The following is a 19,256-nucleotide window of genomic DNA, read 5'->3' as shown; positions in this document are numbered from 1 at the left end:
CACTGCTGCTGCTGCCGAGAAGGATACTATTAAACTGCTGGCTTTATTTATGGTCACTGAGTGACAATTAAAGTTGCCTCGCCTTTGATTTCTTCAGGAAAGAGCGATAATAATGATCCTCCAACTTTTTCGGTGACTTTTTTTTCTTGTGACCAGAAACATATTTTTGTTTTTCCCGTGCGTACATGGATCGTTGCTTTCTGCTCAGCCGCGCCAGAGAGGAGCAAAGAAGAGCGGCGCGGGGAACGATCAAGATACGAAGAGGAATATGATTGATTTGTGAAGTTTATTTTACGCTTTTAGAATCAGAATGGTCTGATTTATAATTCGCGGCTTGGCCGTCTTGCTAAACTTTCATCTGACGCTGAAGGAAATTACATTTATTTTTTTCTGGAGAAATCCGTGATCTCTGGGAGAAGGTGGAAGTCGCGGATTTTGTTTGGTTTTTGTGGATTCTTTATTTTTACAGCCGAGAATGAACTAATTATATAAAACATCAGTAAAACTGACTCGCCCGTCCAGACACCACCAGAGGCTTTTTATTCCCTTTTACTCTGGAGAAAGACAGAATACCAGGCTACTTTTAGTGGAGAGAAGCGGCACGGATCGGTGCAGCTTTCTACCACCTCCATACCTGCAGGGAGGGACATTCCGCCGCGCCTCTACCCCGGAAAAGATGCTCTCTGCTCGGATGCAGCGGGACCAGCGTGTCGGTGCCCTGCTGGCTGTGCTGCTGCTCGGAGGCTGTGCTGTGTCACACACAGGTAAGCTTTAATTCAACCTCTAAATGAAGGACGCTGTTCTGTTTTATTTAATTCGCTCTAATCTCGATTATTGTACGATTATAAAGTACCAATCTTATAGTTTGCACACACAGCAGTGTTGCAAACTCCAGTCTCAGCTTCGACATGTCATTTGTCACCCGACACAAAGTGATAAAGTCCCTTCTGTCATTTCACGGTTAGTCGACTAACCATTAAATGACTGTAAAGCATCATTTCGCAGGTGTTCCGAGACAATGAATCCTATTATAGCTTCAAGATTGTCTGTGGAATAATAATAACAGGGCATGGTGGATTTTCTTTTTCTTGGAGATTTACTAGAACGTGTGGCTTTTGACATGATGTCAACATTAGCTAGTATTTATTTTCTAGTCCAGTGTTTCTCAAACTTTTCAAATTTCAAGGTCTCCCCCTTAACAGTGTACAAATGGAACCAAATGGACCAGTTAGGGTTCATTTGGTTCCATTTGTATTTTGTACGCTGTCAGAGTTACAGACTTGGATGGGTCAATTTAGACCCCTCCTAAAGGAACCATGGAATCCATCCTGTAACTCTGACAGTGTACAAATGGAACCAAATCATTTGGTTCCTTTTGTACACTGTCAGAGTTACAGTGGGAACCCAGATTAGAGTTACAGACTTGGATGTCAATTTAGACCCCTCTAAAAGGAACCTTTGGAATCCACTTTGAGTTCTAGTCAGTTGTGGTGGTTTTATCCATAGTTCACAGACGGAGTTGTTCTCTTAGATTGAACTAGAAAAAGCAGAAAACCCCCTGATATGCACTGGAGTCATTAGGGGTTTGCTCCCAAAAAAAGCAAAGCACCACCAGAGAGCTGTGTGAAGTAGCCTAGAAGACAGGACAGACAACTACCATAGGGGAAGCGAAGGAATGTTGGGGTTCAATTTAATTTCAGTGACACTTGCTTTTAAACTTGGTTGTTTTGAGTTTTCTTTAAATGTGTAATTTGTAGCACCGTTTAAAAGTAAAAATGTAGATTTTAGTTTGGTGTAACCTTCTTCATTATTCACAATATTCAGACTGAGTGCATAGCCTAGTCACCCTCGTGAGCATTCTGTCCTTTTGATCATAGCAAACTGAAAACTCATTTGGGGCAATTTAATTTCAGTGACACTTGCTTTTAAACTCGGTTGTTTTGAGTTCTCTTTAAATGTGTAATTTGTGGCACCGTTTAAAAGTAAATGTAGATTTTAGTTTGGTGTAACCTTCTTCATTATTCACAATATTCATAGAGTACAGCCTCGTCACCCTCGTGAGCATTCTGTTCTTTTGATCATAGAAAACTGAATACTCATATAGTTGTTTTATCATCATCGGATATCCCTGGTATTGATGTCATCAAAAAGAGTGCATCTACTTTATTCTTCTTTAATCTCCTCCTGGAGATGAAAGAAAAGGCCTCGATGGCGCAAGTATCAAATCACTTTGTTGCCGTGATGCTGATGTGCCTTGCAGGAATCTCCATATCAAGGTGACACTGAAAACCTTGTAAAAATGTGTTGTGTGGAAAATGTGTTGTGTGGAAAAAAGCTAGTGTTTGTTTGGACCTAGTATAGGTACCCCCTCTCTCCCCTCAACTCACCATCACACTGCAATACAAGATATACTTCTGTAGATTATTGTGGATTAGTGTGAGGTTACAAAACAAATAGATAAACCCCTAAAAAAGAAGAGGAGCTTTTTTACAGTAGCTTCTACCAAACTACAAGTTATAAATATCCTGAGAAACTAGGCTGTCCCCTAATGGCATGGCAAAAAAGAAGAACCGTGTGCATTCGTATGTCAGGAACTCCACTTGTACTTCCCAAGGTCTTTGTGTGTGCGTGCGTGTGTGGGCGCGCGCATGCATGTGGGAGTATGTGTGAGACCTGTGTGTGTGTGTGTGTGTGTGTGTGTGTGTGTGTGTGTGTGTGTTCCCCCGGACAGACACAGTCAGGAGGAGCAAATCAGCTTATGTTTATTAAAATTGCGGGCTTGTTCCCAAACCCTGGCATGATGATGAGAAACAAGGGGAGCATGTTGAGATAAACAGCCGTGTGGTGTGGTGGTGGTTGGGTTGCCGGGAGGTCCCTGTCGGGGGAAGGGAGGGAGGGAGGGTGGGAGAGGGTGGTGTTCAGGGGACAATAGCTCAGTGTGGCCATGCAGGGAAAAGTTGCTGCCTGCCTGTATGGTATAGGGAAGCAGGGAGATAGATACTGGGGGAGAGTATGGTAGGGACTAGGGAAGGAGGCATGCAGATACTGGGGGAGTGGATGGTATAGAGACTAGGGGCAGTGGTTCTCAACCTGAGGGGGTCCCCAGATGATTAACTCAATGTGCAACATTGTTTTCTCACTCAACAGTAAACAAACCAACATAAAGTTTAAGTGTATAGAGGGTATAGGCCTATATGCACATTTCTAAAGTGAAATGACAAATTAAACATTGTCCAAATTCTCAAATATTATTGGCAGAAACTGGGAAAATAGACGATCTTCATGCTCACAACGCCTCGAGGCGCTGTGAGCATGTAGATCGGCTATTTTCACAATAGAACCGTGTTATACAAAATGTAATGCCTCAACTCTTAGTGCTCGTCAGGGTGGGTGGGGGTAGTCCCCACCCAGTTAAAATATGATTCTTTTTGTGGTTTACGGCCTGAAAAGGTTGAGGACCACTGGACTAGGGAAGGAGGCACATACTGGGGGAGTTCATCTGATACTGAGAGAGGGAGTTACGCGGGACAGACTGCTACTGCATGGGGGAGTTCACTGCATGAACGGACTCACACTATAACCAGTGTTTCACAAACTTTCACATTTCAAGGTCTCCCCCTTAACTTTGACAGTGTACAAATGGAACCAAATGAACCCCTCAGGGTTCATTTGGTTCCATTTGTACACTGTCAGAGTTACAGTACTTGGTGTGGGTCAATTTAGACCCGCCTAAAGGAACCCACAGTGTCCCTGGAATCCACATTGAGAGCTACTGCACTATACTGAGGGAGTTTGTTTATGGCCCGGGAGGGATTCTCAGCCTTTTTTTGAGCGGTGCTAACCGCTCCTACATCTGGCTTTGTCTGTTTGTATACCGTGTGTACGTATGTCCCACACTTGGCTCATTGGCCAAGTGTGGGACCTACAGTACGTACCATACATTGCGGGGTGCTTAATTACCCCAATCTACACTGTAAAATCCTCAGTGTTAATTTAACTCTGCAAGCATATAAAAGGAACCAAATGGAGCCGTAAAGGGTCCATTTGCTTCCTTTTGTATACACTCTCAGAGTTACAGACTCAGTTAAAAAGAGTAAATTTTGTTCCTTTTGTACACACTCAGAGTTACAGACCTAAATGTAACAGTCCATTTGGTTTCTTTTGTACACACTCAGAGTTACAGACCTAAATGTAACAGTCCATTTGGTTTCTTTTGTACACAATCAGAGTTACAGACCTAAATATAACAGTCCATTTGGTTTCTTTTGTACACAATCAGAGTTACAGACCTAAATGTAACAGTCCATTTGGTTTCTTTTGTACACTCTCAGAGTTACAGAATAAGACTCCATTTGGTTCCTTTTGTACACTAAGAATTACAGACCTACATATATTAAGGGTCCATTTTGGACCCCCGGTGGTTCCCGGACCCAAAAGTTAAGAAAAATGGGACAGACACAGAGAATAGTAGATCTACAACAATGCCGTCGTACGACTGAGCGTGAAGTTGGCAATAGTTTTTCATTGATTGAAGACTTTATTAGAGGTTTGCATAGGAAAAGGTACATGACGGTACAGTTCACTGATACACAGTCTAACTAAAAGGATAAACACCACAAGAAAGCTTTTGGGCTTGTTTCAATTGGGGTCCCTTTTTTCTCAATTCATACAGCACTAAATGACAGTCAAATAAAACACAGCACTATGCAGAAAATATCATCACAAGGCAGTCGTAAAACAATATAAATAGCACCGAGGGAGTGCGTTACGGAACGGTACCGACATGCATTTATCTTCTCCTTCTCTCCCCTCTTGATTCTTCCTCTCATTTCTTTACTCCTTCTTTGAATTGTTCCTCTAGTGCAGTGTTTCTCAACCCGTGAATTATTTTGGGGGGGTCCCCAGATGATCAACTTAACGTGCAACATTGTTTTCTCACTCTACAGTAAACAAACCAACATAAAGTTCAAGTCTGTATAGAGGGTATCTGCACATTTCTAAAGTGTCAATTTAAGGACTTTTTATTACCTCTAACGTGACAAATTAAACATTGGTGAAATTGTCAAATGTTAGAGGCAGAAATTGTGAAAATAGCAGACCTACATGCTCACAACGCCTCGCAGACGCTGCTATGTTCACAATAGAACCGTGTTATACAAAATGTAGTGCCTCAACTCTCAGTACTCGCCGTATTGTGGATGTGCTGAGCTCACGTTTCTTTCTGTTCTGTGCTGCTCCTCCTCCTCTCTGTGTTGTTGACATACACATTAATTACCCTGACTGCCAGGAACACTGTCTGAAGTAACTACCCTGCCGGCCTCTGGCTCTGCGCGCGCGCGCGTGTGTGTGTGTGTGTGTGTGTGTGTGTTTGTGTGTGTGTGTGTGTGTGTGCGTGTGTGTGTGTGTGTGTTTGCGTGTGTGCCCGTGCGTGTGTTTGTGTATGTGTTAGAAGTCATTCTTAACGGCTACATCAGAGTTAGCAAACAGGCATATGGAGGGGGGGGGGGGGGGGGGGAGTGCCGCGCGTTTTCTGCCTTCCAGTTTTGTGACAGATCGGGATTAAGTGGAGATGAGCGGGTGCCCGACAGGAGCCCGGGGGTGAGGGGAGAAGGGGGAGAGGGGGGGAGGGCCGGGTGCTGTCTGGTGTTGATGGGGAGGTGGGGGTGATGGGGTCCGACCTGCATGGGAGGTCAAGACAGCAGGAAAGCGGAGGGGCCGGCGCCGCAAGTGTAGCGGAGTGTACCTCCCGAGGTTTAGGGAGCGTAACGTGTCAGTCAGGGACGTGCAGAGAATGTTAGAGAGGCAGGGGCTGACATTTTCTAAAATGGACTTCCGATGAAAATATCGAAAATAGCAGACCTGCAAGCTCACAACGCGTCGCAGTGCGACACGTTGTGAGCTCGGAGGTCGGCTATTTTCGGTACTTGATACCGCACTGACTGAACTAAGCATAATCAAGTCAATACTGGAGATGTAACCTACGGCATAGATTTCTACACAGAGAGGGCAATTCTTTCAACATAAGACACAGCATTCAAGTTGCAGTAGAGTTTGGACGAGGCAATTCTCTTGAATGCTGCCTTCAGGTATGGCATGGAAAGAGTGTGTTGGCATTTCTTTCACCACAGTAAAAAACTGCAATACTGCATTCATGGTCTGGAGAGGGCACCTTTTTACAGACTGATAAAAGGGGCAGGGGCTCAAGCCCCCTTTGATGTCTACTGTATGTGTGTGCACGTGCCTGGTTCCGAGGTTTAGGGAGCGTAACGTGTCAGACACTCCCAGAGAGAGCGCTGACTTGAATAGACACACTCATGCAGGATGTGCTGTCTCATTGTGCTGCCTGTGAGAAGGAGCGAGGGAAGAATGCACTTCCATGGAACTGTAACAGCAGCGCCGGTTTGAAAGAAGAAAGAATGGCTGATTTCATACACTCCGTCTCATGACGAAATGGAAGAGCGCTGTTGTTCAGGCGCCGGGGGACTGTCAGAGCATCCAGACTAGAGCAGGGATGGATGGGACGATATGAAAACTTCATATCACGATTATTGTGACGAAAGAAATCCCGATTTACGATATTATCGCGATAATCAAAATGCATTATCCTGGGGCGGAACATTTGCCAAAAGATAGCAGATGTAGATCGGCAATTTTTTGGGCAAAGACATTTGATAGAGCAAAAAAAGACTGTATCAAGCACGTATTTTTTAAGTAACCTTTTACCAATTATAGAGGGTTTAAGTGGTACCGGATATGCAGCTCGGCAAATAAAAGGTGAATTGATCCCAGCGCAAGACGGAGGACGATATCACGATAAATCTAATCTCCGCGATATGATTATCGTGAGTGTTTTTTTTTCACGATAAACGATAATATCGCTTATCGTCCCATCCCTAGACTAGAGGAGCGCTTGTTTCGGAGGCTCCACAGGTGGCACGGTGACAGTCAAAAAATGGCTGTTTTTTTGTTCCAGAGATAGTTGTGAATCGGTGGGTTCACATGGCAGAGAAAAAAAAGGAGGAATGTGTGTGGCAACAAAGCAAACTTCAAACACGCGCCGGTGTACTTTCAACTTCAAACGCGCTCCAACAGATGGATGAGGGAGATTAGGACTCCAGACTGACTTACAGTATATACTTTGCTGTACAGGGTGGTGTCTGTCGCGCTGTGAAAATATGAGATCTGTCTGTTAGGTTCACAAAAGCGATGCGCTCTGAGCTTGTGGATTTTCTTCTGTTTTTGCCGATGATGATGATGACACAGTGGTGGGTCATAATTTATGCATCAATATTGTCTCTCAGAAACATGCAGTCATACATATTAACTAGAAAGCTGCACTTATGGGAAATTGCAAGTGTGGTTGCCTACATATTATACTAGCAAGACGCCTCAGGGCGACATGCGACCTCGAGGTCGCGCCAATTCTTGGCCATCTGGCCAGTGATGTATATCGGACCAGTTACCCATTATGGAGACCCCTGCATGATGGTCAACAATGTTATGCTATTTTCACAATTAATATTTGACAATTTGGCCAATTTTTTATTTGTCATTTTAGAGGTATTAAGAAGTCCTTAAATTGTCACTTTAGAAATGTGCAGACACCCTCTGTACGCTTAAACCTTATGTTGGTTTGTTTACTGTTGAGTGAGAAAACAATGTTACACGCTAAGTTAATCATCTGGGGACCCCCCCCCCAAAAAAATAATGTGAGGACCCCCTGGCCTGGGGGTCCCGACCCACAGGTTGAGAACCACTACTCTAGATTAAATAAAGCTGGACAAGAGAAATTGTCTGGTTTCCCTAATAGACAACTAAGGCAACAACCACGCTAAATCATTGTAAAAAAGGAAAAGAAACTACCAGGAAGATAGTGTGGCCTCGCCTGCAGAGCGGGGCAGCAGGGCTCTGGTTCTAGATAGATAGATAGATAGATAGATAGATAGATACCTTTATTATCCCAAGGGGGGAATTCAGTTGTCCAGTTGTAGCACAGCAGTATACAGTTATTTACCAAGTTACAGAGAAGTAAGAAAAAAGATAGATAAGAGGGGAAAAAAAACAAGAGCAGTACAGTACCAATAAAGAGAAGTTCTCTGGTAGGGATGGACATCGGTATCGGGCCGGCCAATATAAAAAATCGGCAGGTATCATATCAAACCGGCCGAATCGGTGACCGGCGTGTCACTGACATAAATACCGGTTTTATGCCAATTGTGTCTATGGCACTGCACAGCATGATGCTCTGGTCCTGTGACTAAAGTAAACATTAGCAAGTAGCAGCCAGTCTACTTAGGCATCCTACAGAATACAGATGGTGCTGATTACCTTTGCAATGTAAGGATATATTCCATAATCTTGTGTCAATGTCGTCTCCAAAAAGAAGGAGAAAAAAAAACATGTGTCACCTGCTTTCCTCCTGCCTAGTCCAGACGGTCATATTAGACTGGATATTGTCTGTGATTTTGGATATTGTACTATTGTGATTGATTTGGCATTAGTGTTCTTCTAGCTTATTGGTACTCAAATTGAAGTATGTCTTGTAGGCCTATTTGGCCTGAAAAAAAGGGTATTGGAGCAACCAACTGTTTTGGCAGGTCAGACCTTCATAAAACCGGTGGATCGGTATCGGCCAAGAATTTTGCAATCGGTCCATCTCTATTCTCTGGTTCTCTGGTTCTCTCTCTCTGGCTGCGTGGGCTGCTCCAGCCCACAGCAGTGCATTAGTTTTATGGCCATGGGGCGGCAGGGGAGTGGGGATCGCTGGCCAGCCCCGCTGGCCCTCTGCTGTATTATTCATATGAGCAAAGTGGTCCTGGTTAATATTTAAAGCATGCATTCTGATGCTGGGATGCCTGACATGGCATCCTAGACACGGTGAAGGAGAACGGAGCGGCAGGGGAAGGGAGGGGGGGGGGACCAGATGCTCACCTCACTCGCTCTCTCAGTCCTATAAGCCAGTGGTTCTCAACCTGTGGGTCGGGAACCCCAGGTCCCCAGATGATTAACTTAGTGTAACATTGTTTTCTCACTCAATAGTGTCACAAACCACCATGAAGTTTAAGTGTATAGAGCAGTGTTTCTCAACCTTTTTTCTGCATGGGCACACTTTTCATGTCCCAAGAATCCATGGGTGCACCAACACAATACGGGGATGTAAATATCGTCACTGTCGGGAAGAAACCTTGTATCTCCAAGTTTCAAATTTGTAAGTTTCTTCACAAAATAAAAGCCCTCATACAAGGCTGTCGCACAACAGTAGTGAAAACAGCCGATCTGCAAGCAAACAACGCCTCGCACCGTGAGGCGTTGTGTGCTTGTAGATCGGCTGTTTTCACTAGTTTAAATAATTTTTAAAATGATAAATACAATACTGGCTTTCAAGCAGTTTCAAGGGGGACACTTGACCCTTCTCAGGGGCACACCAAAGGTCCCCAGGCACAGTGGTTGAGAAACACTGGTATAGAGGGTATCATCTGCACATTCTAAAGTTATTTTTAGGACCTTTTTTAATACTTCTAAAATAACAAATTCAACATTGGACAAATTGTCCAATATTAGAGGCAGAAATTGTGAAAATAGCAGATCTAGATGCTCACAACGCCTCGCGGTTGCGAGGCGTTTTGAGCATGTAGATCTGCCTTTTTCACAATAGAACTGCGTCATACAAAATGTACTGCCCCAGGCCCAGCTTGTCAGGGTTGGGGGGGTCCCCAGTTAAAACATGATTATTCTGGGGGTCGCGGCCTGAAAAGGTTGAGAGCTACTGCTATAAACGATCTGGACGGCTATGGGGCAGGCAGGGGGAAGTAGGGGAGTTTTAGGGCCTGCAATAGGCTTTTACATAGTAGATAAAACACCGGCCGTTGGAGCGTTAGTGTGGCCCCAATTGCATGCGGTCTCTTATAGAGGGGATGTGTGCGAGAATCAAACCAAGGAGAAGGGGTTATACAGGGCAATGCCTTCTATCCATCAGAGAGAGAGAGGGAGAGAGGGGAGAGAGAGAGAGAGAGGGAGAGAAAGGTGGGGAAGGGAAATAAATTCACGAGAGACATATTGAGATAGATGGATCTCATGGCTTTTAAATATCCTTTATTAGAAAAGAGAGAGGGAGAAAACTGGGTAGCAGTGGCATTCAAGCATCATTAAGCCCCTGGCACAGGGGGGGCAGAGGGAATGAGACGGCACGGCGGAGAGGAGGGAGACACGCATGGGAGGGAAGCAGGGGAGAAACGGTGAGAGAAGAGAAGGGGTTAACGCCGCCGAAGGAAACAATGGCAGTGAGAGAGGGGAGAGAGCAGCGGTGGAAAGAGTAGTCGCGTTTTGTACTTAAGTAAAAGTATCAATACTGCAACGTGAAAGTCTGGTGAAAGTGAAAGTCCGGAATTCAAAAATGTGCTTTTGTATGATGTATTTTTGAGTATAGCAGATCTACAAGCTCACAATGCGTCGCACCGTGACTCTGCGTGAGCTTGTAGATCGTCTATTCTCAAATGGCCAAAATGTGTATATGGGCTGAAGTTGTAGAAGCTACTAGTAACTCAAGTCTTCAAATAAATGCAGTGGAGTAAAAATACAATATTTGGATCCGAGATGTAGTGGAGTAGAAGTAAAAAGTATTGGAAATTGGAATTACTCAAGTAAAGTACTCAAAATTGTACTGAAGTAACAGTACTTAGTTACTTTACACCATTGGGAAAGAGAAGTATAGGGGAGAGGCGGTAGAGTGGAAAGCAGGAGAGCGAGAGAGAGAGAGAATGGGAGAGAGAGAGAGAGAGAGAGAGTGAGAGAGAGAGAATGAGAGTCACACAAATCCACCAGGGGGATGTTTTTATTAAGGCTCTTATCGATGGAGGAGAGCTCACAGTATTAAGAGTCGACATGTTTAATGCTTTGCCAATATCCTACATGTTGGACCGGAGCATAAATCTGCAGCAAACGGCGGGAGCCCTGTAGGAGGGGGGAGGGGGGGGGGGGGGGGGGGGTATACTGAAGATAAAGAACCAGAAACGTGAATTTTAGAAACAGAGGAAAAGTTCTTAAAGAGAGAGAGAGATGATCAGAGCCAGGATGAATGGGGTTCCGACTAGCGCACTTCATTATTCTCTCCTCCCGCAGCAGACGAATTATATTCGGTAAAGTTTCTAGAATCCCCATGTGGTAATGAGGGCTCAATAATGAATATTCTTCAAACCGGTGCCTGATTCTTCAAAGTATCTGTCTCTACATTTCTTTAGAAAGGGGGGGCGAGGATAGAATTCTCCAAATGAGCTTTCAAAACTTTATTATTGAGCAACGTGCGTGCTACAAAGTTACTTATCGTCACTGTCGGGCAGAAACCTCGTATCTCCAAGTTTCAAATGTGTAAATCTTTTCGCAAAGTAAAGCACTGCTTCACCATACAAGGCCATCGCACAAAAGTAGTGAAAACAGCAGATCTACAAGCACACCAACGCCTCGCAACCGCGAGGCGTTGTGTGCATGTAGATCAGCTGTTTTCACTGGTTTAAATCATTTTAAAAATGATAAATACAAAACAAATGGTCTTGGACATACAAGGTTTCCACCCGACAACGACGTTATGATATTATGAGGAATGTGGTTGATGCTGAGATTCTGGCTGAATGCTTTGTTCTTGTGTCAGCGCTGGCATTTGATCAGCCTGTATGTAAAGACAAAGAAATACTGAAGAATGTTTAAACCACATCCAAAAATCACCACCATTGAAACCTTGTTTTGATAAGCTAAGAAAACAAAGGTTTATTCAGAACATCTATTCAGAAATCAAAAACGTACACGATTGAGCTGCAGTCAAGTTGTAATTCCAATGTTAAGCCCTATATACTGTGAGTCATCGTACAATGAATAAAACAACCGATCTACAAGTTAAAAGAATTGTATTGCGAAGAGTTATGAGCTCGTAGATCTGCACCAAGTGCTGCGCTGCAAGCTTGTAGATCTACTATTTATTTATTCCATTGTGAAAATGTGTGCAAGTCTTTGAATATATATTGACCCGATTTTATAGAAATCTTTCTTCTAATTAAGTGGTTCTCAAACTTTTTCATGTCAAGGACCCCCAAAATGTATGTGGCTGCAAACCCCCATCTCAAAATATGTTGTTCCAGGGACCCCCCAGAAGCAGAGATGTCTTTGAGTTACAAAAGTTTGCTTTGAAAAATATATATATTCAAAGATTTGCACGCTTTTTCACAGCTTTTACAAAAATAGCAGATCTACAAGCTTGCAGCCCGGCACTCGGTGCCACACTGTGAGCTTGTATATCTGCTATTTTTCACTAGCTAAAGCATAAAAGAATTCCAGGTCTAATAACTGGTGTGATGTGTGATGATGTGGTACCAGAGGGAGTGATGGATGGATAGTGGTATTTAGGCGGGGAGGAGGGAGAGTTTGGCTGGCAGATGGGAGCTGAGAGATGCCGGCCGCGGGCCGTCCAGCCCGGGGCAGCAGGACAGGGGCACTGCTGGGGCAGGGGAGCGGGCCGGGGCGCCCCCTGCCTCTACCCTGCCCCGTGGGGAGGGATTGGATTGGGAGGGGAGGGGAGGATAGGGTGGGGAGGACAGGACAGGACGGGACAGGGAAGAGCTGGAACTAAAACTCTGCAGGGTTCCATTGTGTCCCAGATGAATGGAAGAGTCCAGAGGGGTTTTCTACCCCTCTGTGTGTGGGTTGGAGGGGGAGAACTTAAGAACACACACACACACACACACACACACACACACACACACACACACACACACACACACACACACACACGCACACGCACACACACACACACAGTCATTCACAGTCATTCACAGTTCCAGCGTAAGCCATATCTCTGCTGTCGGCGCCGAAACCTCCTAACTCCAAAATGTTCATTTTCGGGAAAATGAGCTCAAGTGGAGTTAGGAGGTTTTGACCGAAGGGATTTTTACCACTTTTCATTGGTTCAATATTATTTTAACCACAGACGTAAAGGGTGTTCAATAGAACATATTTTTAGTTAACTGGTTTGGCAGAAAGTGTGGATTTAGGAGGTTTTGTCCCAAGCACTTTTTACTACTTTCCATTGTTTCAATATTTGTTTAACCAACACTCAGGTGTAAAGGGAGGTCAATAGCCCTGATTTATGCCAAAAAAATCTAAAACCTAAAAAATGGACTTTGGTTGCCAACCCCAAGCTTCCCCGAGTTTGAATAGGTACCCTACCTGTGCCAACCCGAGTTTCCAGAGTTTGGGCCGTTTTTGAAGAAAAAAAAAGTTTTTTTGGACCTCAAAAGATGTATTAGGCATGATCGCGATTGCGAAATTGCATGTTTAACTCCCATACCAACCCCATCTTTCAAACATGGCAGCCATGTTTGTTTACATTTGAAGAAAACATAATGGCTGCTATCTCATGAATGCCTGAACGGATTTCCAAGCGGATTTTTTTGTTTGAAAGCTGTGAACAGTGTGCACATACGTGGTGCATGATCTAGGCATGGGTGTGCATGATCCGTCAGCCGATCCACATTGAATCACCCGTGCACTATGAATTACATGGAAGTCTATGGAGACCATGGCATCGGGGACCTTCAAAGAGATTTAATTGATTGCAACGAGAGAGTTAAGAGGTTTTGGCCAGACAGTGACGATATGTTTGTTGTTTGTGAGTGTGTGTGTGTGTGTGTGTGTGTGTGTGTGTGTGTGTGTGTGTGTGTGTGTGTGTGTGTGTGTGTGTGTGCGCGCGTGCATGCGTGCATGCGTTGCATGTGACGTGTCGGTTTGTAGGCGTGCCTGTTGCTGCATAACCAGTTGTGCGCGGAGGCGAACGGAGGCTAGGAGACCACGCCTGTCTGTCAGCTCAGCTGCCACAATCCGGTTCTTTCTCAGAATCTTCCCCCGACGAACTGACACCGGTTCCCAAGCACTGGGTCGGAACCCGTTTTTGGGTCGCAGACAGATTTTTATGGGTCCCTTGATTTTCGGTTTCCTAACATTTTGTTTTTAATTATTATTTCAAAACATTTTCCAAAAAACATTTCCCCAAAAAAAGCACTTTTGTCAGTAATTTCATCAAGAAATCAAAGAGAAAAGTCAAAGAAATTACATGAATTAGAGCACAAATGTTTAAGAAGTAGTGAAAATAGACGATCGCCGATTGTAGATCTGCTGTTTTCACGCTTGGGTCCTGGGCAAACGTCAGATTATTTTTTTTGGGTCACAAGCCAAAAAGTTTGGGAACCAAATGTGCTAAGACATGCTCTGTGACATTTAGAGATCAAAAGGCCAGCGGACGCCACGCACGCGCGTGCGCACACACACACACACACACACACACACACACACACACACACACACACACACACACACACACACACACACACACACACACACACACTTTAAAACGAAGAAGTAGCATTCTTCTTTCAGGTGTAGGCTATAATGGCAGGGCACCTGCTGGGACGGTGAGGGGGGGGGCAGAGGATGACTGACTGGAGGAATTTCATTTAAAATCCCAGCATGCTTTGTGACCAATAGGATCAGGGGGTTCACCGCGGGGGGGCGGGGCCGGATCCCTGACAACCCCCTGACCCTAAGGCTAGGGGACGCGCACGCACACGCACGCACGCACGTACGCAGGCAGGCACACACACACACACAAACACACACACACACACACACACACACACACACACACACACACACACACACACACACACGCTCACGGAGGGAGAGATTTTAGTGATTGCTAAGACGGTTATGGATCCGGGCAGCGTCAGCATGTGATTGGCTGTGTTGTGATACAGTGTGCTCTGTGAGTGTGTGTGCGTGCGTGCGCGCGTGTGTGTGTGCGTGTGTGTGTGTGTTCTGCTGCTCGCTAAAAGGAGATGTTTTTGAGATTCCTACTTCATCTCAGACTCTGGAGCCAAAGTAGCCATAAGTTCACTTCCAGATGAAAGGGAGTGCATGTGGCCAGTCTGCTGGATGTTTACGCCAACTTGCGTGTGTGTGTGTGTGTGTGTGTGTGTGTGTGTGTGTGTGTGTGTGTGTGTGTGTGTGTGTGTGTGTGTGTGTGTGTGTGTGTGTGTGTGTGTGTGTGTGTGTGTGTGTGTGTGTGTGTGTGTGTGTGTGTGTGTGTGTGTGTGTGTGCGTGACGAGACTACACAAGCGTGCAGACATGAGTCTATGCATATATATTAAACTGCCGTGGGGTAAAGACATAACATATTAGTCGGGGAGCCACAAGACCAAAACCTCAAAGAAAAGGGTTGAACCTGTGACGTCATGACATACTTTTTATTTTAGTATTTTCTATTCATTTGGTCATTAAGGTACACAGAATGAAAGGCCTGCTCTGCCGGAAACATTGCGAAAAAAGGTTATGGCCATTCGTATATTCACTGTCCCATCGAAAAGAAAAATATAAAAAAAAGAAGACAAGCATGTGAGGATCAAACTAGGGGTACTTCATTACTCTGAATCCATTGCAAGCATTTCTATTGTATGAAAAACAATCCTTGGGGTAAAAACGGCCCTACAAAGTGTGAAAAGTGATGAGTCATGACTTTCTTTTGATAAGTCATCACTTTTCACAGTTTATTTGGGGACGTTTTTAGCCCAAGGAATGTTTTTCATGCAAAACAAATGCTTGCAATGGATTCAGAATCATGAGGAACCCCTAGTTTGACCCCTCACATGCAGATGTTTTAATATTTATCGTTTCCTGTATAGTGGAGTCGATGGGACAGTGAATATACAAGTGGCCATAACTGTTTTTTTTTCACAATGTTTCCGGCAGAGCAGGCCTCTCATTCTGTGTAACTTATAGACCAAATTAATACAAAAAAAATAAAATTAAAAGTATGTCATGTCATGACATCACAGGTCCTCTCAAATGTTGGGCCTGTGGCTCCCCGCCATCCCCGGCTATATATATTAACGTTCCAGAGGTCAAGACATAAGACAGTATTCCAGGCTCTTTCAGCAGACAGTGTTTGTATGAATTCCACAGGGTTCAGAGAACTCTTCGTCTTCCCCAGATAGAACGCATTAATAGATTCTTTAACCTCGTTTCCCAGTCATCTTTCTCCAATCTCTCGTCTTTGTGTCGTCTTTATCGGGGCATATTTTTAGCCTCCCAGTCTCAGATATATACCACGCTCTGTCATCCGTTGAAAGCGCCCCGCTCAGCTAGCTCCCCATCTCTCTTTCTACATCTTTTTTTTCTCTCTCCCTTTCCCCCCCTCCTCTTTTCTCTCATCCAGCCCTCCGTCGGAGTTTGGGAATTGCTCTCTCCGAAGCCACCGTGAAGAATCCTATTTCTCAGGGCGTAACGCTTGTTAGGGGTCCCCCATCTGCCCTGGGGGTATGCTAGCTTTGAATGTGTGTGTGGTGTGGGGGGCGTTCAGGGTGGGTTTGGGTGGGGAGGGGAGGGTGTTCATATGGTGGGTGTCACTGGGTGTGCTGTGTGTGTGTGTGAGGTGTGGTGTGGTGGGGGTCCTAACTCCACAGAACACACACACACACTGAGCAGCTGGTGCTTAATGCAATCTAAGGGGTCCAGGGTGCTGTGAGCCTGTGTGAGGGACCCCTCCCCAAGGGAGAAGAGACGGACGAACGGCGCACAGTACATGTAGCTTATGTCAGTGGTTCTCCTTTTCAGGCCGCGACCCCCAACATAATCATATTTGAACTGTGTGTGGACCCCCCCATCCTGACGAGCACTGTCTTGGAGTTGTAAGGGTTGAGGCATTACATTTAGTTTGACACGGTTCTATTGTGAAAATAGCAGATCTACATGCTCACAACGCCTCGGGCGTTGTGAGCATGTAGATCGGCTATTTTCACAATTTCTGCCTCTAATATTTGACAATTTGACAAGACTAACAGACTATTTGCTGTCCAAATCAACGCTGCTCCAGAGGTGTTCCGACTCATTGGCAGATGTGTGTGCCTTTTAACACCGTGATGGAAATGAGGTGTGTGTGTGTGTGTGTGTGTGTGTGTGTGTGTGTGTGTGTGTGTGTGTGTGTGTGTGTGTGTGTGTGTGTGTGTGTGTGTGTGTGTGTGTGTGTGTGTGTGTGTGTGTGTGTGTGTGTGTGTGTGTGTGTGTGTGTGTGTGTGTGTTTTCACATACATGTCAGCCTACCATTATTTTCAGGTCATGACTCATTTAGTGATGTTTTGCACACCAGCAGAGGTCATTAAGGACACATCCTCTCCTCTCCTCTCCTCTCCTCTCCTCTCCTCTTGTATCTAGGCTTGTATCTTAAAAAGGTACAACCACAGATCAGGAACAGTATAATCCCTGTTCTTACTCAGACACTTCTCGGATCACAACCACAGTGGAGACAAAGTCCTTGCCTTTAATTCCTCCCTGTGCCTCTGTGGGACTTAATTCTGAATTCAGGAGCAGATTCTCTGCTCTTGTCTTTGGTTACAGCTCTTAATTTGGGACAGACAGCTTCTTCTGTTGGCTCTGTGTGTGTGTGTGAGAAAGAGAGAGATTGATTGATTGAAGTATGTATAAAGCTGGGTTCAAACCTGGATGGTTCGAGCGGCGCGATTACATACAAAGTCAATGCAAAGACAAGACGATACGCGACCGAGCGCGGCGTGAATGGGCACGGCGCGAACGATCCGAAAGGGGCGGTGCGAACGGTCGCCTCGTATCTTCGCCCCACTTGGAAAAATCCAACTGAAGCGACCTTCGCTTCACCCCCAGTCCACCCATCACGTCCTGACAGCCAATCAGTGTTGATGTTGTCCGGAGACACGGACATGTTTTTGGTGTTTGGAGTTGGGACTCCCTTTTTTCCGGGTGTTTCGCCTTGATTCCAACGGGACATGATTTTTTACCAACGCGGACCTGCGCGACCAGAGTTGGTAAATCGACTAGAATAGAAGAAATAGCGTCAGGTTTGGATGCAGCTTGAGAAGGTTGCATAGGAAAAGGTACAGTTTCATGACAGTACAGTTCACTGGTCAACTAAAAGGAAAGTCTGGTTAGACGAGGCTTATTTCCATTAAAATCCTTCTCTTTAACTCCTATGACATTGAAGGACAGACAGAACACAGTACCATGCAGTAGATATCATCAGAAAAAAAACTGTGCAAAATAAAAGGTATTTACAATAGAAGGGTCAGGGCCTCCCCCTGACCCCCTAAGGCTAGGCTAGGTTTATTGTTACCAGTTTCGAGCGGCAGCCACCTGTAAGTGTTTTTTCAGAGCGGTTTTAAAGGAAGTCGATGGGTGTGATACCAATAAAGCCAATAAAACTCCTTTGAATTGAATTGATACCAGCGGCATTACGTTAGGTATTACTTCCTCTGTGGGGCGGGGTCACGGTGGGGTCAACGACCCCCACCCACCCACCCACCCACACCTCTCTAGTCAACAACCAACTTGTTCTCGCACCCCTCCCCCCCTGCAACCTGCAACCTGTAGGGTGATCCTCCCATTTATACCTGCCTGTAGGCTGCATCACACACACACACACACACACACACACACACACACACACACACACACACACACACACACACACACACACACACACACAGACACAACCAAAGAGTAATTAAACTCTGAGAATGTGAAAATAGACCCCTTAAAGACGCGGGTGTCATGATTTTTACCCCCCCTATAAACATGATCATCAGGTATTATGATTATACTTGGAAGTATTTTTTTCAAAAAAAGTGTACAGAAAGTGTTACAATGATGTTTTTATGTGGCCACACCCACCAGTGGTGACCCAGCTGAAGTTAGCCACACCCACAGTGTTGTTGTGTGGTAAAAAGGGGGAGGGGATGATTTTATGATGTCGTTAAAACGGTGTATTTCAACTCAGCCTTTTGACTGCTGAAAGCTTTCAGCTTTCAGCATTTTTTTGTCAAAGACATTTGATAGAGAGTGAAAAAAAGACAGTATCAAGTATGTATATCATATGTATGTTTTACCAATAGAGGGTGTAAGTGGTACCGGATACGAAGCTCTGCAAATACAACGTGAATTGATCCCAGTACATAACGGAGGACTTTTTCACAATAAATTAAATCTCCACGATATGATTATCGTGGGTTTTTTATCACGATAAATGATAATATCGCTTATCGTCCCATCCCTAGTGTGTGTGTGTGTGTGTGCATACACTCAAGGCTCCAGCCTCCTATACCTGCTGCCTGGGCTGTGTGTGTGTGTGTGTGCGTGTGTGTGTGTGCGTGCGTGCGTGCGTGTGTGTGTGTGTGCGCGTGTGTGTGTGCGT

The 19,256-nt window shown here is 45.0% G+C and overlaps 1 protein-coding gene across 1 annotated transcript in view; it reads left to right on the top strand.

Moving 5' to 3' along the window:
• Positions 1–676: 676 nt before the first annotated feature.
• The window catches only part of unc5b (unc-5 netrin receptor B), a gene marked incomplete at both ends in the record, with an annotated part of 125,612 nt that continues 107,032 nt past the window's right edge, over positions 677–19,256 (top strand). The window contains 1 exon segment of the mRNA XM_080740126.1: positions 677–764. Coding sequence (XP_080596252.1) covers positions 677–764 — 88 coding nt within the window.

The sequence above is a fragment of the Nannobrachium achirus genome (assembly GCF_963921795.1).
Source record: "Nannobrachium achirus genome assembly, chromosome: 13".
Taxonomy (NCBI): Eukaryota; Metazoa; Chordata; class Actinopteri; order Myctophiformes; family Myctophidae; genus Nannobrachium; species Nannobrachium achirus.
The sequence above is the reverse complement of the archived record's forward strand: the minus strand, read 5'-3'. Positions and strand labels throughout refer to the sequence as shown.